Source organism: Hemiscyllium ocellatum (assembly GCF_020745735.1).
Source record: "Hemiscyllium ocellatum isolate sHemOce1 chromosome 27 unlocalized genomic scaffold, sHemOce1.pat.X.cur. SUPER_27_unloc_36, whole genome shotgun sequence".
In the NCBI taxonomy this organism is placed as follows: Eukaryota; Metazoa; Chordata; class Chondrichthyes; order Orectolobiformes; family Hemiscylliidae; genus Hemiscyllium; species Hemiscyllium ocellatum.
The window spans coordinates 289032-311464 of NW_026867505.1; the positions used below are offsets into that span (position 1 = coordinate 289032).

General features: G+C 44.8%; 1 protein-coding gene and 1 long non-coding RNA gene across 2 annotated transcripts in view; both read left to right on the forward strand.

Moving 5' to 3' along the window:
• LOC132808197 (zinc finger protein 850-like) overlaps nt 1-22433 on the forward strand; it is a 32620-nt gene that overhangs the window by 4708 nt on the left and 5479 nt on the right. The window contains exon 3 of the mRNA XM_060822039.1: nt 8217-8415. Within this exon, the coding sequence (XP_060678022.1) occupies nt 8217-8415 (199 nt within the window). The remainder of the gene's footprint in view (nt 1-8216; nt 8416-22433) is intronic.
• LOC132808193 (uncharacterized) lies at nt 1941-11518 on the forward strand. Its single transcript, XR_009642045.1, has 3 exons — nt 1941-2235; nt 5945-6141; nt 11007-11518. It is a non-coding gene; the product is annotated as an uncharacterized LOC132808193 (long non-coding RNA).

The window sequence follows — 22433 nt, forward strand, 5'->3', positions numbered from 1 at the left end:
AACGTGCCTTCTCCAGTGAATGCAGGGTGATTCACTGTATCAGCTACGATTCTGCAATAAAGTCTGCTTGTGCCAAACAATTGAGCGTCTGTTGTCTCTCCTCCTAAAACGAACATGCAAGGACAAATTCCGTCCTAACAGTACTATGGGTAATTTAGCATGGCCAATCCACCCTCACGTACACATCCCTAGGTACTATGGCTAATTTAGCATAGCCAATCCACCCTCTCCTCCGCATCTTTGGATTGTGGGAGGAAGCCGGAGCACCCGGAGAAAACCCTCGCAGGCGCAGGCTGGAAATGTGCAAACTCCATACCGACAGTCGCCCCTGAGGCTGGAATTGAACCCGGGTCCCTTGGCGCTGTGCCCACTGAGCAACCCCTTGTAATCCGCCTGCGTTAAGTTCCTTTTGTCACCTGGAGGAATGTTACAGGGGGGAGCGGGGTTTAAGTCTTCTCTGAGCTGAGAGAGGACACAGGAGATGCTCCTCATCATGCTTTCATGTGTCACGTTGCATAATTCTTAGATTTTACATGTAAATGTCTATTTGGGGTTAGAATTCTTGTAAATATAGACAAACGGAAACACTTGTTGAGACATTTCACCAAACCCCAAGTAGGCAATTGACATGCCCGCCCCTGAAAAGAGACCCTTTCGTGGGGTCAGAGTTGACATTGAGAATAGCGAAATGAACACTGTCCCCGTCGTGTTTGTATTTTTGCTGACAGAAGGGCAGTTTGCAGTCAGCAGGCACTGTGGGACTACAGGCTGCGGGCCAGGTCTGCGCTCGGGAGCGTAAATCCCAACGGGAACCAGAGGCGTTGCTAACGTTTAAGCCAGCTGAGCTTAGCAAGAAAAGGCTGCGACCCTGTGCTTGAACTGATCAGCCGAAACTTTGGGCGTAGCCAAGGAGATCTGAAGGCGAAGCTAACGGGAGGGTCTCCTTTCTCAAAAACACCAGAAAACATGAGGGATACCAGGAAGAATTCCGCTGAATTCCAGAGAGCTGTGGCATGCCGTTGATTTGGTACAATGAGCTTTTAATGTGAACTCTCATGAGGGGTTGCAAACGAACTCGAGTTGAAATGTAGCTCCGTAAAGTGTTGTGTAACAGTCATAGCGTTGACCGTTGTTGAACGTTTTGATGCGGTCCAGTTTTTCTTTTGTTTTTTAAAGATGAGATGATGTTTTGTGGTTTTTGGATGGGTTGGGTACAGAGTGGGAGGTAGGGTGGGCTGGGATCTTCCATGTTGATGGGATTTGACAGTGAATTTTGCTTCGTCAATTATTCAGACTGTGTGCCTGGAGAGAGGGAGGGTCTGACCCTTGGGAAGGGTGCTGGCGGGGTGTGGGCGGGAGGTGAACCTTTGCAATGTCCAATCAGAAGGCTAAGTGTTAAGATAACAAGAGCCGATATTTAGCAGTCGATAAGTGCAACATGTAAGCAGTTTGTTCATATGCAGCTCAAAGGCTGTCCCCAAAGTTAAACTTAGTATGGCGCCTACCCACTCGATCCAGTTACCCACCCCATTTCAGGGTGGATATGTGAACTATCACTAATTTTGGTTCTTCTAACGAATAAAACATTTAAACCTAGCTGTTCAGGAAAGCAAACAAGTTTAAAACTACAGCCATGCTGCAGTTAAACTCAATAGACTTACTCAGAGCAAAATACATGTTCCCTGAACGCAGTTGAAAGTTAACATCGTTGTATTCGATGTCGGAATATCTGTTTAAATGGAGCCGTGAGCTTTCCCAATGTAGACAGGGCTCCTCGAAACGTGGCAGTGTCCCCCCTGCAGCTGCAGAGCGAGACAGGAGAGTTTGTTTTTGTGAATGAGCAGTTGTAGCGCGAGGTGGCTGTTGCTTGGTGACGGTGAGGCTCCCCCGGCCCCGCCCATCCCCCCGTGCAGACGTCACGCGGGGGTGAAGGCGGTTGGGAGGAGAAGTCGCTCGAGCGGGGAAGCGGCGGCCGTTAGGAAAATGGCGCCGTGCGGCCCGGGGCAGACCCCCGTCACTGGTCACCGCCGCCTTCCTGGTGCAGCTGCTGTGTCACGGCCACACCGGCCGGCTGTACAGCAGGCAGGAGCCGGTGACCATTCTGGAGGCGGATGGGGTTAAGGACCTGTTTGGGAACTGGTCGGCCGCCTGGGTGGTGGAGTTCTACTGGTCGTGGGGCGGCCCCTGTGTCAACTATGGGGCCACCTGGAAGGTACTGGGCCCGGGAGGTGAAAGGTGAGGCAGGTTGTGGGGGGGACGGAGGGGAAGGAATGTGGGGCCTGTCCTGTCATAGTCACATTTTACACTCACTTTCCATCTGCTTTTACTGGCGCTTGTGCTGTTTACCCCTCACTGTTACTTGTGCAATTCCTTAGACTAGTGTGTAAATACTAGTGGAGGAGATGATGCACCAGCATCTGTTCCTCAGTCATTGCAGGGATAGGATCTGTGGAGAATGGTTAGTAAAGCATGTGGTGAGCTAAGCCTTGTTAACATGGATATCGTTTGTTATTTGTCAACTTATACTTTTTATTATTTAGAGTCGTCAGAGTTGTACAGCACGGAAACAGACACCTTTGGTCCAACCCGTCCATGCTGACCAGATATCCTAAATTAATCTCGTCCCATTTGCCAGCACTTGGCTCATATGCCTCTAAACCCTTCCTATTCATATACCCACCCAGATCCTTTTAAGTGCTGTAATTGTACCAGCCTCCACCACTTCCTCTGGCAGCTCATTCCATACACACACCACCCCACCGTCTGCATGGAAAAGTTGTCCCTTAGGTACCTTTTATATCTTTCTGCTCTCACCCTACACCTCTGCTCTCTAGTTCTGAACTTCACCCCTACACTGGGGAAAAGTCAAAAAAGTTGAGCAGCCAGACAAGATGGAAAAGCAATAAAATATTGTACCATATGGGGAAAACAATTGTGGCTCTACCCTTTTTTTTCTCCTATTGGCATTTGGACACTTAAAATCTGTCAATAATACCAGCAGCGCCACTGAGCATATTGTGTGCGCTCCTGTGTCAAGAAGCATGGCGCATGTTCACCAGTGTCACCGAAACATTGCGTGTGTTCCTCACTGTTGGCAGAAAAGGTGTGAGTCTTTCTTTTGATTGACCAAGAGTACGACACTCTCATTTCTCATCCTCTTTTCCATTTATTTTTCATTGTGATGTTCAATTGTTGACTTGCTGCAACTGAAAGGAAAGGGAGTGAATCCAGGGAGTGGACAGACTTGGGAAAAGTTAGGCCAGGTCTGTGACTCAATTGGCAAAATAGACAGGCAGGGGGCTGGAAGAATGCAGCAAGCCAGGGAGTGTCAGGAGGTCAAGTCAATGTTTTCGGTGTCACCCTTGTTCAGGACTGGGGATGGGTGTAGGGAGAGCTGCAGAACAAGGATGTGCTGGGGGCAGGGTTGGTTGGTCACCGGGAGGAAGGAATCTGGTTGGTGGTGGAGGGGATGGGCTGGGAAGAGATTCAAGGGGTGGTGAGGGAGATTATTTGAAATTGGTGAACTCAATGTTGAGTCCTCCAAGCTGCAGGCCGCCAAGATGGAAGATGTGCTGTTCCTCCAATTTGCGATTTGGTTCGTTGTGGCAATGGAGGAGGCCAAAGATGTTCATGTCAGAAATGGAGTGGGAAGGGGAATTAAAATGGGTGGTGACTGGCAGGTCTGGTCAGCCTCTGCGGCCCTGGCTGCGGACTGTTCCCCAAGTTTATGCTCAGTTTCCCCAATGTAGAGAAGACCACAAATGGCAAACACATGGCCAATGTGAAGTTAGAGCTTTTGCTATGTTAAAAAAAAATCAGAAAGGATGTGCATTGTTTGAATGTTGATGTACTTTTTTGGGTTATGGAGAAAGTGAGGACAGCAGATGCTGGAGATCAGAGTTGAAAAGTGTGGTGCTGGAAAAGCACAGCAGGTCAAACCGCATTCCAGGAGCAGGAGAGTTGACATTTCAGGCATGATTCCTTCATCAGGAATGATGTGTGGATGTACAAAGGGGCCTCAGCATCCTTGTACACCAGTCAATGCCATTTGTCAGGTGCAGCGAGCAATGAGCAAAGCAAGTGTATATTAGCAAGAGGAATTGAGTTCAGAAGTGGGGATTTCTTCCTGCAGTTAAGGAGTCATTGAATATATTCAAGGCTGAGTTCAGGTGATTTTTGAACAACAAAGAAGTGGATGTTTATGGGGGGGAAGGTGAGAAAATGTCTGGATAATAATTTCACACACAAACCACTCTCTTTTTAAAAAAAAAATGCTGCCCCTCAAGACTTTTTAAAATCTTTCTCCTCTCACCTTCAAAATTTGCTGCCTAATCTTAAAACCCCCACCCGAGGGCAATGATACCTGCGATTCATCTCATCTATCCCCTCATGATTTTAAACAACCTCTATAGGGTTACCTCTCAACCTCCTGTGCTCCAGTGAGAAAAGTCACAGTCTATTTACAAGATGTAGGTAGACTAATACCCAGTTATGATGTGTTCAATGCTGGTGCAGGCTCGAAAGACCAAATGGTCTACTCCTGCTCCCAATTCTGACACCCTGTGCCCAGGACAGCAAAAGACCATCTGACAAAGGTGCAGAAATTAGGCTGTTCAGCCCATCAGGTCTGTTCATACCACACAATCGTGGCTGATAAGTTTCTCAATCCCATCCTTTCACTTTCTCACTGTAACCCTCAATCCCCTTGATACTCAAGAACCTATCTATCTCAATCTTAAATATCCTCAGCGACCTGCCCTCCATAGCTGTCTATGGCAATGAATTCCATAGATTCACCACTGTCTGGCTGAAGAGGTTTCTCCTTCTCTCTGTTCTAAAAGGTCTTCCCTTTATTGTAAGGCTGTACCCTCAACTCCTTGTCTCTCCTACCAATGGAAACATCTTCTCAACGTCCACTCATCCTGGCTGGTCAGTATTTTGACCCTTCAGAATGTGGTACAGCAGGGATTCGGTTCAGCAAAGTGAAAACAGAGGGGGAGTGTGTGGTATGAAGATTTTCAGCTTCTAGGGAATAAGAGAGCAAAGAGAGTTTGCTATAAATTAGAATTTTTGGGATGGGCAATAGGCTGAGGATGTCAGACAGAGTTTAATTTAGAGAAATGAGGTATTGCATTTTGGTTGAGCAATCCAGGCAGGATTGACAGTTAAGGGGAGTGTTGCTGAACAAAGAGATCTTGGAGTTGCAGGTAGATAGACGAATGAAGAAGGCGTTTGGTATGATTTCCTTTATTGGTCAGAGCATTGAATAAAGGAGTTGTGAGGTCATATTGTGGCTGTATGTTGGTTAGGGCATTTTTGGAATACTACATTAAGTTTTGCTCCCCCTGATATAGGAAAGAACTTACGAAACTTTGAAAGGGGTCGTGAGAATGTTTGTAAGGAAAATGTGTCCTTAAGCATTTAGACTAAAATATAATGTTGAATTATAGAACACATTTGCTCCACACTAGAAAATAGACCGGCAGGGAGGGTAAGGCAATTAAGAACATTTGCCTTAACATCAGTGAATTTGTATAAACAGGATATTGAGCGATCACATTCATGGCTGTTCCTTTGTGAAATGAAAAAGTGTTTGATTCTGACCTCAGAACGAAACTCGGAATCAATTACTTCTCTCCCGAATTATTGCCCTTCATTGTTATCTGTCTAGTTCAGAACATGCAGTGCTTTTGTAAAAAAAAAAAATTCATTTAAAGAAAGCTTGTTTGCAACAGCACCGCCTTTGTAAAAAACTTGTATATAAAGATAGTACACAGAGTAGCCCGCCAGGGCTCTTGGAAGAAGTGATTGCTACTCTTCTGGGTTAATAGAATCCAGTTAGATTGTCTTATAAGTATCGGTGTTATGTTGTAACCGTGATGGTATTAATGAAGGGGACAATTTAAAATTAAACTAAACTGTAAGAGTTTTATTTTTATTCCAGACTTCCAAAGAGTACAATCTCTGGGACCAAGATAGGCTGACAGGTCTGAGTCCACAAGGGACTCCCTCGGCTGTCTCGTATCTGTACTTTATCAATTTGGCGCTGCAAGCAGGGTTCCAACAAGGGCTACATTTGACTGAAACTGGAAAAGAAGAGTTCCATCTAAGGGTTGGACTCAAGACCAATGGACCCACAAGGTAAAATTGTACCTTGATTACTCTCTGTCTACATCTGTGTGGTGTTTTTCCCCCATTTTTCTCTTGGTACCCTCTCAGAACCCTAAATGAGATCGTTTACATAGGACTGAAAACCGAGAATGTTTTGCAGGAATCATTAGTCTTATTGTTCATTGTCGGGTTGTTGATTAGTGAAAGTTTTATGTCGAGATTATCTTCTCTGTATCTGTTCAGCTTGGCTTGTCTTGCTTTGCTGTTTTGTCTTGTTTGTTAGTTGTGATTTTGTTCTGTTTGGGTGTTCTTCGTTTATGAAATATAGAGGGTGGCTGCTGCTTTTGTCATGTATAAAATAAAAAGAAAGTTGGCCAGTGATACAATTCTTGTATACTTGGTTAAACAACTATGTGCCACATCCAGGATTTATGAGATACGTGGACTGTGAGTGCCTCGTTCCTCTTAACATGTTCATGTGTATGTACGAGGGAGCGCGCGCGTGACACAGAAAGTCAGCACTGATTCCCTGCGGCTTGCAGAAAGTTTAATCCTTTTGAGATTTGGTTTGGATGCACATTTGCTTGTTGACGAGTGAATGTTTGTGTTCTGTGAGGCTGGAGCCCATGTAGATCAGTAGTTTTCAAAGATTTAAAGTAGGTAGGATAACTGAGTGTGCCCCTAGATAAGGTGGAAGACAAATGTCCCTGAACAGAAATAACAAGTCTGTATCCTTAATTATGAGAAACAATTGAGAATATCAGCTGCAGCTGCTCAACAGAATAAGGATTGGTCTCTAGGAGGCACACATGATTTAATTCTATTCACTAAAATTGAACAAGGGATTTGGGAAAAAAAGAAAGGGAAGAAAGCAGAAAGAAGTCTTATCAGAGTGGAAAAGGGTAGCTCGAGGAAAAATGGGAAAAATCCATGCAACCATCATGGAGACAAAACTGTATTAAAAGGGGAGTTAGTCCATTAACTGAGGAAAGATCTGAACTAAATTGGACAGAACTAAAACATAAATGTGAAGCACATGATTTAGAAGCAGAATTGGAATAGGCAAGGGAGAAAATTTTTTAAAAATTCAGAATCTACGTTGAAACGTCAAGGGCATCAAAGAAAAAGGAAACTGGTGAATAAACAACAGACTGCAATTGCAGCTGGGCAGGACGAAGCTGACAAGGACTGTTCCTTATACCCCAACCTCCCCTCTTCCAGAGACCCATTACTGAAGAATCCTGATCCATTTGTGGATGGGATACTGATTCGAAGGAGGAAATATTTTATGCCTCCCATCCTGTCAGCTGACCACCTCCGGTTCCCTCCCTGAACCCTCCCCCCTTACTCTGATGACGAATGTGCCAAGGCTCAAGACCTTCCCCCAGCTGTTATGCCGAATAAGAATTCGGCTTACCACAAACCTGGTGCCTACCGTACTAGGAGTCAATTCAAATTAAAATCTGGAAGAAACATTGAAGAGACTCCTTTTGATTTCCACTGCCCCTAAACTAAATTTGCAATCAAAGTCTCAGGACCTTAATATTGGTCCTTGCACTCACCCTGTGATGTGGGAGGGCAAAAAAGAAATTTCCTGAATAGAAGAGGTTCCTGACCCACAGCCTCTGAATCTGGGACAAGCCCAATTTATGGATCTTTATCGACCATGGAAACCTCATGATTCTCAAGCATTATCAATAAGGTTGCAGATTATGGAAGGAATCCTGAGGGATCTGTTAATTACATTAATAGGACTAAGACCATTTATAATGATGCCTCCCAAGATCTGGTTCACCTCAGAATGCAGATTTTCACCTGAAAAATGGGCGAGTTCTGAGAAATTTTGAGGTAATAATCATACCCAACTTGTAGTCCGGCACCCGGCCAAAACTATCAGATTGGATTATTACCTGTCTCCACCAAGCGTGCATCGCGTAGTTGATGTGGGTAAAGTCTTAACATGTAAACCCAGCTTGGGCGAAGGGGCTGAGGAGTTTCTTACCCATTTTAAGGAATGCTATAGCGCTTCTTCTGTTGACGCTAACTACCTACAAGGGTGATCATCCCAATTTAATGCCATATGTATGACCGTCTTACCTGATCAGGTACAGAAAGCTATTAAAACCCACAACATCCACGAGCAAGATGCTGAGGGTGCACAATTCAGCCAAGAGGTTTGTTACTTCTGGGAACTAAAGGATCCCAAGAGTAAGGCTACCGTTGGCACGGTCAAGACAGAACTTGCCCAAACTACAGTGGCTAAACCTAAACCCAGGATTCAAAGTAGACCTTTCCGTCTGCAAGGTCAGTCAAGCGAACAAATGAAACCCTCATACTATCGTCCAGTATGGCAGGACCGTAGAAATGGTACTGTGTATTCACAACATCCCAATGGACCATGCGGTGATCCTATGTATCCTTCCCCAACAGTCCATGATGCCCCTATACACCCTCTCATTACTCTTCACTGCCTCCCCCACCCCCTAGGGTCCCCCAACAACTACACCTTTGTTTCATTTGCAATCAACCAGGACATTGGTCCAAGAACTGCCCTTTCCATAGCAGTCCCTGGTTCATCACTGGAGTAAAAACAACAGACAATCTCCTGGTCTCCCTCCCCAGTGACCTCAGCAGGTTGCCCCTTTTACTGCACAAAACCCTTTTCAAAACGGACTCCCGGGTATAGAGCAGCTTCCTGCTTTGAATTTTCCCATACTTACCGCCAGTCCAGAGGACGGACCTATGCTAATTCTTAACCGTAATGGCCACGATATTGAATTCATGTTTGACACAGGAGCCACTGTTTCATCACTTCCCATCCATCTTGCTCATGCTTTTGATTTTCAAATCTCGGACGATGATGAAACCCAGCAATGTTTTGATGGTTTCTCTAATAAACATGCATACGCTGTCCCTCTGACAGTGGTGTGGAAAAATTGTGTCACATTCCCTTTTTGCTTTGTTGTTACTAATGGATTACATATCCCTCTACTTGCTAGAGATCTCCTCTGTCCTCTAAATATTACTATTGAATGTCATGATGATGGTATCCTGAATCAGGATCCACCTCATTTTGTTCAATGCATCAATATCAAACCAAAGCCTCCTCGATGGTGGTCATTTGATTTGGATCCTTACGCTTTTGATCCTATTTTACATAACGTCCCTCACCCCCACCTTACTTTAGCTTATGACTCATCTGGGAATGATCTCAGACTTGAACACATGTTATAATCCCTTACTGGGCACTAAGCACGCTTGGGTGATTGGTGAGATCAGGTCACCAGCTGGTGGCGTTCTTTTCGTGTCAGTTCCCCCTCATAGCTGGAAAATTGGCCCCCTCATTTGAACCCAGAACACAAAGCCCAAGATGTAGGTTTTGACGCTAAGACTCTTTTTGACCATGCTGATCATACTTGCTGTGAAATTCAGCTGCTTGCTCAAGGATCAATCCTATTTTATGCACAGCCTTAGTTGATCCATGGCAGCCTTCATCATCATCATGGCTTTTGCCCGAAACGCGATTTCGCTGCTCATTGGATGCTGCCTGAACTGCTGTGCTCTTCCAGCACCACTGATCCAGAATCTGGTTTCCAGCATCTGCAGTCATTGTTTTTACCTCTTCATCATCATCATGCCTACCCTCGCCTGCAGGACGCAGTATATCCTGGAGTCTGTGTGGACTCCAAAACACAAGTGGGCCTTGCTCAGGTCCCACCCATTCCATTTTGACCAAAGCTAATTCTGTCCTCCTATCTATATCTCAATACCCCCTGAAACCAGAAGGTGAAGCTGGCATTCAACCCGTCATTGATTCATTTCTACAGCAAGGCCTTCTAGTCCCATGCCATTCTTCTGTCAATACACCTATCTTTCCGATCCCTAAACCAGGATGTCATGAATGTCGTTCACGACCTTCATGAAGTAAATAAAATCATTGAAGCTCATAATCCTCCAGTTGCCAATCCTGCTACTATCCTCAGCCAAGTTCCAGCAGATGCCAAGATCTTCGCTGTCGTTGACCTCCAACATGCATTCTTTTGTCTTCCTTTGCATCCAAATAGCCCAATACATTTTTGCCTTCTTTTAAGGGCCACCAATATACGTGGACTTGCCTACCTCAAGGGTTTATTCACTCGCCCACATTCTTTTCAGAGACTCTTCAAGCCCAGCTTGAATTATTTGAATTTCCTGGAGACGCTACCCTAGTTCAAAACATTGACCTCCTTGCTAGCCCTGACAAAGTGTCCAATCACACTGACTCCACTACCTTTCTCAACCATCCACATCAATGTGGTTATATTGTACCCCCTCCAACAAAGTTAAGTTCCTAATGAGCCTTAACAGTATGAACTCACCCCAAAACAACTACAAATCTTTACGGAGCTTAAAATGACCCTCTCTTCAGCACCACACTGGGCCGACGTTTGTATGACTGCCACTTTCATCTTTATGTTGCCATCCTTGATACCTGTGCTCCAGCTGTTCTCACCCAGCAACATGGCTCCTCTTGGTGCCCTATTGCCTATTATTCTACTGAGCTTGATCCTTTTGCTCAAGGTATGCCTTTCTGCACCCAGATTCTCTCTGCCATCCACACTCTGGTAGTGGCTGCCTCTAATATAACTTTACATCAAAATGTAGAAGTCTGTACCTCGCATTCTGCAGTATCCTTGCTGATTTCTAAACATACTCTGCGCCCCGCTATGGTTCGTATCAGTCGCTATGAGATTTCATTACTTCTGAATCCATTTCTCTCCTTTAAATACTGCTCTAACATTACCCCGCTACATTCCTGCAGGAAGAACCACTTGAACTGCCTGATCCTCCCCATGATTGTGTTCTCATAAATGAACTTGTTACTAAACCATGTTCTGATCTTACGTACGTCACAGATGTGATCAACAAAACGGGTCAAGATGCAGGGAAGATACCTGCCCAACTGTTGCCTGATTCGTGTGGATGGAAGTTTACTTGCTGGCTATGATCGCTGTGTGGATGGATCGTGTGGGATGTACTGATAGTCCTTGGACTCATCCTAGGAATACACACTGTCGTCTGCTTATGCGTGAAATAGACTGTGCATTGTTTTTCACCTAAGCCAAAGAGCATCTGGTTAATTGACCCTTGTCTACCCCTCTAACTCTGTGCCTGAACTTCCATGCTGAAATCCTGTATCTTTCAGACTCTGCTCCTCTGGACGATGACCTGGCAGAGGAGGCACTTGACTTATTTGAAAATATACATTGACTGGATGGACTAATAATTTCCTATTCCTATTCCTTGGATGCTGCCTGACCTGCTGTGCTTTAACCAGCAACACATTTTCAACTGCGATCTCCAGCATCTGCAGACCTAATTTTTTACCCTAATAATAATTATAAGCCAAGTAGTTGTCATGAAATAATAAAAGGAGGGAATAAGAAAGTCTATAGCCATAAAACTTGTCTTTAAACATTTAAACTAAAATGTAATGTTGAATTATAGAGCACATTTGCTGCACACTAAAAAATAGACAGGCAGGGAGGCTTGGTAAAAGTGGAGAACTCAAGGTATGCAGAAGATAACAAAGTGATAACAGGATACCCTAAGGCAATTAAGAACATTTGCCTTAACAGTGAACTGTGTAAATAGGACACAGTGATAACATTCATGGCTGTTCCCTTGTGAAATTAATGACAGCGTTTGATTCTGACCCCGAAACGAAATTCAGTACTATCAAAGGCCTTGTAATTGACAGTCAGGAACTGTTAATTATAATGGATTCTTATTACCCCTTGCAAGCTAGGCAAACCGAGGGAAAACACCGTTGCTGTTATAACTCCCTGACTTGAGAGTTCAAAAGGACAAGAGTGACAGAGAAACCATTATAGCACTGGGGCTCCCGAAGCCATTAAAAAATTAACTCTTCGTGCTTACCTGCTTTGGATTGAACGTAATTGCATTTTTGAGACTTTATGATGGTATTGAGTAGCCATTACCAGTTATTAAATATGAACTCTGTAAAACGTAACATTGAAGCTTTAACTTACTTGCTGTTCTTGCAGACCACTCTACAGACCTTTCAGACTGCCCCACTGTCAATTCCAACTAATCAGATCTTATGTCTTATTTGAATCACAACCCTGAAAAGAAAGCATGTTTAATTCGAAGACTAATGAATCAGTTTAAATGCAACCTTTTGGTAACATCTCAGCCTCAGGTACCGTATGATTCAGTGCCTAAAAAGCAGGGGTCTGCTCCTCGCTTAGAAATTATTCTAGGCCTAACATTGAAGAGATTCTGGCACAATGTGTCAGCAAGCCATTTTATGATCAAAAGTTTGCTCTCCTGCTAAGAAGCCATTTTGGAAAACAGTTGTATCTGACCTGTGACCTGTGCAAGGTTAGGAACTCTCCAATTAGCTCAGACTGATACCCCTTTATGATAGGAGTTTATCTTGCTAGCAGGCACCTCACTCGGCTGGGTATGTTTTTCCCACCTGATGAATGGCTTAGAGCCTGTGGGAGTGATTAGTCAAGCGTACAGTGACCTGTCAATTAACTTTTCTTCCTTACGAATTAAGAACATGCAATGTTTTTGTAAATCTTTGTGTAAAGGAAACCACTTTGTATCAGTACATCAGAGTAGCCTGCCAGGGCACTTGAAGAGTTGGCCCCCTACTCTCCTAGGTTACTAGAACCTAGCGAGTTTAGCTTATCGGTATCAGTGGAGCTGTTGGTAAATAAAGGGGATAACTAAAATTAAACTAAACAGTCTATAAGAGTTTTTTTATTCCAGACTCTCAAAGAGTACGATCTCCAGGACGAATCGTGAGAGGTTACAGGTCTGACTCCACAAGGGATTCCCTGGGCTGTCTCAAATCCCTACTTTAACACTCTAACTCATCCATGTTGACCAGTTAGCCTAAACAATCTAGTACCATTTGCTAGCACTTGGCCCATATCCCTCTAAACCCTTCCATCCAGATTCCATTCAAATATTGTAATTTTACCAGCCTTCACGACTTCCTCAAGCAGCTAATTCCATACCCGCGCCACCCTTTGCTTGAAAAAGTTGTCCCTTAAGTCCCTTTTATTTCTTTCCCCTCTCACCCTAAATGTATGCCATCTAGTTCTAGACTCCCCCCAACTCAGGGAAAAGACCTTGTCTGTTTATCCTATCAATGCCCCTCATGATTTTATAAATCTCTGTAAGGTCACCTCTCAGCCTCCGATACTCCAGGGAAAACAGGACCAACCTATTCAGCTTCTCTCGATAGCTCAAATCCTCCAACCCTGGCAACTTCCTTCTAACTCTTTTTTTTTTGAACCCTTTCAAGTTTCACAACAAACTTCTGACAGAAAGGAGACCAGAACTGCACACAATATTCCAAAAGTGGTCTAACCAATGCCCTGTACAGCTGCAACATCACCTCCCAACTTCAATACTCGATACTCTGACCAATAAAGGAAAGCATTCCAAACACCACCTTCGCTATCTTATCTATCTGTGACTACTTTCAAGGAGCTATGAACCTGCACTCCAGATCTTTGTTCAGCAACACTCCCTTGGATCTTACCATTAAGTGTATAAGTCCTCCTCTGATATGCTTTTCCAAAATGCAGTGCCTCATATGTATCTAAATTAAACTCCGTCTGCCACTTCTCAGCCCATTGACCCATCTGATTAAGGTCTTGTTGTCCTCTGAGCTAAGCATCTTCGCTGTCCACTACACCTTTAATTTTGGTGTCATCTGCAAAATTAGTAACTGTCGTATAGTGACATCCACAGCATTTAGAGTCATAGAGATGCACAGCATGGAAAGAGACCCTTCGGTCTAACCCATCCATGCTGACCAGATATCCCAACCCAATCTAGTCCCACCTGCCAGCACCCGGCCCATATCCCTTCAAACCCTTCCTATTTATATACCATCCAAATGCCTCTTAAATGTTGCAATTGTTCTCGCCTTCATCACTTCCTCTGGCAGTTCATTCAATACACATACCATCCTCTGCTTGAAAAAATTGCCCCTTAGATCTCTTTTATATCTTTCCCCTCTCACCCCAAACCTATGCCCTCTTGTTCTGGACTCCCCAACCCCAGGGAAAAGATTTTGTCTATTTATCCTATCCATGCCCCTCATTTTGTAAATCTCTAGAAGGTCACCCCTCAGCCTCCGACGCTCCAGGGAAAACAGCACCAGCCTGTTCAGCCTTTCCCTGTAGCTCAGATCCTCCAACCCTGGCAACATCCTTGTCAATCTTTTCTGAACCCGTTCAAGTTTCACAACATCTTTCCAATAGGAAGGAGACCAGAACTGCATGCAATATTCCAGCAGTGGCCTAACCAATATTCTGTACAGTCGCAACATGACCTTCCAACTCCTATACTCTGACCAATAAAGGAAAGCATACCAAACGCCGCCTTCACTATTCTGTCTACCTGCGACTCCACTTTCAAGGAGCTATGAACCTGCACTCTAAGGTCTATTTGTTCAGCAACACTCTCTAGGACCTTACCATGAAGTGTATAAGTCCTGCTAAGATTTGCTTTCCCAAAATGCAGCACCTCGCATTTATCTGAAATAAACTCCATCTGCCACTTCTCAGCCATTGGTCCATCTGGTCCAGATCCTGTTGTAATCTGAGGTAACCCTCTTTGCTGTCCACTACACCTCCAATTTTGGTGTCATCTGCAAACTTACTAACTGTACCTCTTATGCTTGTATCCAAATCATTTATGTAAATGACAAAAAGTAGGGGACTCAGCACTGATCCTTGTGGCACTCCACTGGTCACAGACTTCCAGACTGAAAAACAACCCTCCACCACCATCCTCTTCTACCTTTGAACTAGTTCTGTAACCAAATGGCTAGTTCTCCCTGTATTCCATGAGATCTAACCTTGCTAATCAGTCTCCCATGGGAACCTTGTCGAACGCCTTACCGAAGTCCATATAGATCAGATCTTCTGCTCTGCCATCATCAATCTTCTTTGTTACTTCTTCAAAAAGCTCAATCAAGTTCGTGAGACATGATTTTCCCACGCACAAAGCCATGTTGACTATCCCGAATCAGTCCTTGCTTTTCCAAATACATGCACATCCTGTCCCTCAGGATTCCCTCCAACAACTTGCCCACCACCAAGGTCAGGCTCACCGGTCAATAGTTCCCTGGCTTGTCTTTACCCCCCCTTCTTAAACAGTGGCACCACGTTTGCCAACCTCCAGTCTTCCAGCACCTCACCTGTGACTACCGATGATACAAATATCTCAGCAAGAGGCCCAGCAATCACTTCTCTAGCTTCCCACAGAGTTCTCGGGTACACCTGATCAGTTCCGGGGGATTTATCCACTTTTAAACATTTCAAGACATCCAGTACTTCCTCCTCTGTAATCTGGACATTTTGCAAGATGTCACCATCTATTTCCCTACAGTCTATAACTTCCATGTCCTTTTCCACAGTAAATACTTCCACAAAATATTCATTTAGTATCTCCCCAACTTTCTGTGGCTCCACACAAAGGCCACCTTGCTGATCTTTGAGGGGAAAGTGAGGACTGTAGATGCTGGAGATAAGAGCTGAAAAATGTGTTGCTGGAAACGCGCAGCAGGTCAAGCAGCATCCAAGGAGCAGGAGAATCGACGTTTCGGGCATAAGCCCGATTCCTGGAGAAGGGCTTATGCCCGAAACGTCGATTCTCCTGCTGCTTGACCTGCTGATCTTTGAGGGGCCCGATTCTCTCCCTAGTTACCCTTTTGTCTTCAACATATTTGTAAAAGCCATTTGGATTCTCCTTAATTCTATTTGCCAAAGCTATTTCATGTCCCCTTTTTGCCCTCCTGATTTCCCTCTTAAGTATCCTCCTACTTTCTTTCAACTCTTCTAATGATTCACTCGATCTATCCTGTCTATACCTGACATATGCTTCCTTCTTTTTCTTAACCAGACCCTCAATTTCTTTACTTTACTTATCTAGCATTCCCTATACCTACCAGCCTTCCCTTTCGCCCTGACAGGAATATTTATATAAATGATGAAATGTGGTGGACCTAGCACCCATCCTTGTGGTATACTGCTGGTCACAGGCCTCCAGTCTGAAAAGCAACTCTCCACCACCACCCTCTGTCTTCCTACCTGTGAGCTGGTACTGTATCCAAATTACTAGTTCTCGCTGTATTCGATGATATCTAACCTTGCGAACTTGTCCCCCTTGGGGAATCTTGTCAAACGCCTTACTGAAGTCTATATAGTACCCTGGCATGTATGCCGTCAGGCCCAGGGGACTTGTCTGCCCTCAATCCTAATGGTTTGCTGTGTAACTTTTCTTTCTCAATGTTATTGTTTAAGTTCTATCCTTTCTATAATCTCTGACTTGCCCATTCCAATAGGAATGGTACTGTTGTCCTCCAGCTTGAAAACTGAGGAAAAGGATTGACTTAGCATCTCTGCCATTTCAGTGTTCCTCCTATAACTCACCGGTTTCATCTTCCAAGGGGCTTGAGTAACTCTGTTCCCTTCAGCATGCCAACACAAGCTTTTGCTATTCTTTTTGATATTTTGCGCTAGGTTTCTTTCGTAATTTACCTTTATTCGTTTTTTTTAGTATCCCTTCGTTTATGTTTGCAAGTTTTCCAATGTTTCATCTTTCGAGGTCTGGAATAACATTTCGGAAAAGACATTTTTTTAAAAAGAAAACCCCACCTTTCAGGTGGCTGGCGAGGGGAGCAGGGAACACATTCGCCCCGCCCCCATTGCCTCCGATTGGTTGGATGCCTCGTCTAACCGCGCCCACTCCACGCGGAGTGACGTCACGGTCTGGTCACCCAGCCCCTTGTGTTGGCGCATGTGCAGTGTAGGTCATGTAGTGGGACAAAGACAGTGTTACTGAGTGTGGGAGAGGAATGACGCCGGCGGCTTAAGGAACAAGAACAGAAACCGCTGGAAAAGTTGAGCAGCCCTGGCTGCATGTGTCAAGGGAATCCGAGGAAACGTTACGTGTCCAGTGATGCTCTTTCAGAACAGAAACAGGTTTCGGAGACGTCGCCAGGCCTGAGCGCCCGGGGAGAGGGGACAGTGAGTACCTACTTCGACACTGTCCTATCCCCCCAGTCCAGGAACTCCCCACATACGTTCAGGACACCACCCACACCCTCCACCTCCTCCAAGACTTCCGTTTCCCCAAACCCCAACGTCTCATTTTCACCATGGATATCCAATCCCTCTACACCTCCATCCGCCATGGCCAGGGCCTCCAAGCCCTCTGTTTCTTCCTCTCCCGAGGTCCCCAACAGTATCCTTCCACCGACACACTCATTCGTCTGGCCAAACTGGTCCTCACCCTTAACAATTTCTCCTTCGAATCCTCCCACCTCCTCCAGACCAAAGGGACAGCCATGGGCACCCGTATAGCCCCCAGTTATGCCTGTCTCTTTGTTGGCTACGTAAAACAGTCCACCTTCTACCACTCCCCACCTCTTCCTCTGTTACATTCATGACTGCATTGGCACCACCTCGTGCTCCCGCGAGGAAGTTGAGCAATTCATCAACTTCACCAACACATTCCACCCTGACCTTAAATTTCCCTGGACCATCTGACACCTCCCTCCCCTTCCTGGACCTCTCCATCTCCATTAATAATGACCGACTTGACACTGGTATTTTATAAACCCACAGACTTCCACAGCTACCTGGATTACATCTCTTCCCACCCTACCTCCTGCAAAAATGCCATCCCGTATTCCCAATTCCTTTGCCTCTGCCGTATCTGTTCCCAGGAGGGCCAGTTCCACCACAGAACACACCAGATGGCCTCCTTCTACAGATACCGCAATTTCCCTTCCCACGTGGTTAAAGATGCCCTCCAAAGCATCTTTTCCACATCCCACACCGCCGCCCTCAGAGCCCACCCCTCCAACCGTAACAAGGGCAGAACGCCCCTGGTGCTCACCTTCCCTCCTACCAACCTTCGCATAAACCAAATCATCTGCTGACATTTCTGCCACCTTCAAACGCACCCCACACGAGGGATATATTTCCCTCCCCATCCCTTTCCACCTTCCGCAAAGACCGTTCCCTCTGTGACTCCCTGGTCAGGTTCATGCCCCCCTACAACCCACCCTCCCATCCTGGCACCTTCCCCTGCCACCGCAGGAATTGCAAAACCTGCGCCCACACCTCCTTCCTCACCTCCATCCAAGGCCCTAAAGGAGCCTTCCACACCCATCAAAGCTTTTCCTGCACATCCACCAATATCATTTATTGTATCCATCGCTCCCGATGCGGTCTCCTGTACATTGGGGAGACTGGACGCCTCCTAGCAGAGCGCTTTAGGGAACATCTCTGGGACACCCACACCAATCAACCACACCGCCCTGTGGCCCAACATTTGAACTCCCTCTCGCACTCTGCCGAGGACATGGAGGTCCTGGGCCTCCTTCGCCGCCGCTCCCTCCCCACCAGACGCCTGGAGGAAGAACGCCTCATCTTCCGCCTCGGAACACTTCAACCCCAGGGCATTAATGTGGACTTCAACAGCTTCCTCATTTCCCATTACCCCACCTCACCCCATTCTAAACTTCCAGCTCAGCACTGTCCCCTGACTTGTCGTACCTGCCTATCTTCTTTTCCACCCATCCACTCCACCACCCCTCCCCCCATACCTATCACCTTCTTCCCACCCCCACTCACCTATTGTACTCTATGCTACTTTCTCCACACCCCCACCCTACTCTCATTTATCTCTTCACCCTTCAGGATCTCTGCCTGTATTTCTGATGAAGGGCTTTTGCCCGAAATGTCAATTTTCCTGCTCCTTGGATGCTGCCTGAACTGCTGTGCTTTTCCAGCACTATTCTAATCTAGGCTCTGGTTTCCAGGGTCTGCAGTCATTGTTTTTACCGGGAGGAGACAGTGAGACAGGGGAGGATTGGAAACCGCAGGAGGAGGGAGACTGGGGAGTTTATAAACTCCGAGGGGAGGCCTGAGGCCGCGAATAAAAGCTCCACAGGCCCAGTGTTTACTTTGTTTGGGGAAGGACCTCTGGGGGCAACCGGTCTCTATATTCGTGAGGGTAAGACGCATGTTGTCTTGGGGCAGGGAGCGCGGGCATTCTTCTTGGTGAGGGCACCATCAGCTATCATTTCTGGGAGAGAATTCCAACTTTGTGGCAGCCTTTGTGTCAACTAGAATTTTCTCATTCTGGATGTAAGTTGGCTCGCTGAGCTGGAAGGTCATTTTCAAATGTTTCATCACCATACTAGATAACATCGTTAGTGAGTCTAGTGGAGCGCTGGTACTATGTCCTGCTTTCTATTTATGTCTTTTGGTTTTTTAGGGTGGGTGATATCATTTACATTCTTTTTCTCAGAGCATGGTAGATGAGGTCCAAAGCAAAAACTTTCCAGTTGGAATGTCATGCTTCTAGGAATTCTTGTGTGTGTTTCTGGTTGGTTTATAGGACGGTGGCTTGTCATTGGATGGATGTATGGTCCCAGTCAACATGGTGTCCTCCGTTGTCTGTCTGTAAAGATATTAGTGATAGTGCATCATGTGTTTTTGTGGATAGTTAATGTTCATATATCCTTGTGGCTAGTTTTATACCTGTTTGTTAGATGTAGTGTTTAGTACAGTCTTGGAATCCCTATGTGTGGAAATATGCCCTTCGGCCCAACAACCCCATACTGACCCTGTAGAGAGTATGCCAGCCAAGCCCATTCCTCTACAATTACCCCGACTTAAGCACCATTGTGGGCAATTTTAGCATGGTCAATTCACTTAGCCTGAATTTCTTTGGATTGTGGGAGGAAACCGGAGCACCCAGAGGAAACCAACACAGACACGGGGAGATTGTGCATACGCCACACAGACAGTAGCCCCAGAATGAGATTGAACCTGGGTCTCTGGCGCTGTGAGGCAGCAGTGCTAACCACTGAGCCACCGTGCCGCTCCCTTCTATTTCAACTGTCTTTCAACTTTAAACACATTCATCACAGTCTTCCCAGAGGACTGTTCTCTCTCATTAGAGATGGCTGGTGGTGGTTTATCTTGAGGGTCACCACACCTCAGCTGAGGGGAAAGGCCGAGAAGGAGATCCTCACATTTCTCCAACTTGGGTGATACATAATGTGAAGTACCTTGGTATACTTTTGTTGAAATGTTATCATCCGTATTAGCTGTTGCTGTTGCTGTCATTTATTGGCAAGACTCATGTCAAGTGAAACAATTTTAGCAAGAAATTGTCAACTGGCAGAGCTCCCCCACCCAATGCCAAAGAAGTGATTGCCTTTGTCGATGAAAGAAAATTGGCAAAGAAAAAGAAATTTAAGTGTCATGTACCTTTAGAAAGAGTGGAAGGGTTGATGTTGCAAAATAAATGAAAACAACATTTATGAAGTGGAGCAACAAACTAAATTAACAACGTTGGTTTCTTTTCACATAACTGCACTACTGCAAATGTCTGTTTTATGGGAAAATGTTATGTACTCAAATATGTTCTTATTTTGTAAAGAGTCAGGTCAATAGGTTTAATTTTGTCAATAGTGATCAGTAAGATCTTGATTTATACAGCATCTATGTGAAATGCACTGGTAGTTAATATTTGATCGAGTAAGTCTCCACTGACCACCACAAGAACAAAGTTATCCCTGTCTGAACTGTCAGAAAAGATGTGCTTTCTTCACAAATTTTGCCTTCTTGATGTGTTTGTATGTCTTGCAATATTTGATTTTAAAATATGTAATTTACAATGAAAATGAATTGTTTGTGCTTTTTAATGTTGATTTTAAGGTATGCTGATAAGAAACTATGTATGCATTTAGGCCGTCTAAAAATAGAATGCTTTTCATACTCAAAGTTGCTGTGCAAACAAAACACGATTTGGGAGGTGATGGTTGTTCCCTATCTCAAAGCCAATATAAATAATACCTGTGGTGTCAACACATGCAACCACTGCCTTTCACTCTTTTTTATGGAAATCATTGGGAATTTAACAGATACACTACTGCAGCAGAATCTGTGCACATTACATCGGGCTTCCCATCAGGATGCCATAACAAAACTCAACCTAATTTGGGGAGTTGGGGAAAGTGAAAAATAACTGAATCTCTAGTATATACCCTGTGGTTAAAGAGCACTACAACAGTATTGTACGGACATGTCAGCTGACTTGCTGAGACCTAACTTTACTCTACGACACCTTGATTGGCTTGAGTTGTCGCTTGAGTTGTTGCATGTAAAACGAAACATTATGGAGTAAAGACATTTTTGAGACTGAAAATGTTTTATTTGGCCTTCAGCAGTCACACCTACACTTTTACCATATACTTTGCTTATTTTGATTTAACTTGATGGTATGTAACCTCAGTTGCTAAACAACCCTCAGTGGAACCTCAAGTGTTATTTGTGATCCAATTCAAAAGCCAACTTCCTCCAAATACAAAATGTTGCTGACTACAAAGAAAAATCATACAAAAGCTTTTATCAACTCCCCAGATTGATTTACCGCAAGAAATAGCAGTATTGGCCATTCTGCTCCATTATTCAGTGAGATCATGTCTGATCTGATAACCCTCAATTCCATTTTCCTGCCTTTCCCCCCAAATCCTTGATTCCTTCCTGATCTTCCTTTGACACCTTCAATTTTTCAGAAGTTTAACTTATCTAGAACTTCCAAGACTGAGACACTTGGACACACAGTACCAACATCAGTCCTTGTTAATTGTTCTTGCTTCTGCGCCACAGAAAATTGTTTTCTGGATCCTTGTTTGAGTCTACAAACTGCTCAATAAGCTCAAACAACCCTGTTCTGTTCTAATGAGCCAATATCTCTGACAGCTCCATTTCAATGAAATTGAAAAAGCTTCCTATCACCCATTCGGGCCAGGATTAAAGATGATTCTCATTTTCCTAAATACTTGGAATCGATTTAATTGATTTTAAACAAACAAGTTCTGACAGATGTTCGGATTCGTTTGAGAAGTTTAGCAGAATTGTTTTTCTCAGATGGGGCAATGAAACTTCTTTAGATTGTTTCCACTATTGGAGGTCTACCTCCAGTTCTTTTGTTTTAGCACATTATAATGATCTTCTGAACTAGTTTTATTTCATTATATCCATCCCTTCAAACAAACCAATTCTTCCCATAAGTAAATTCATCCATCTCCAGCACATTCTAGGTGATATGTTTCCTTAAATTCCATTAAAATGTCCTACCTCTTTCCTTAAATCTACTCCCCCTAGTTGCTGAAGCCATCCACCAAGGGGAAAAGTTTCTTCCTATCTAGACCCTAAGTGTCTTATCTGTACACTCCAAACAGGTCCTCACCCAGCCTTCTCTGC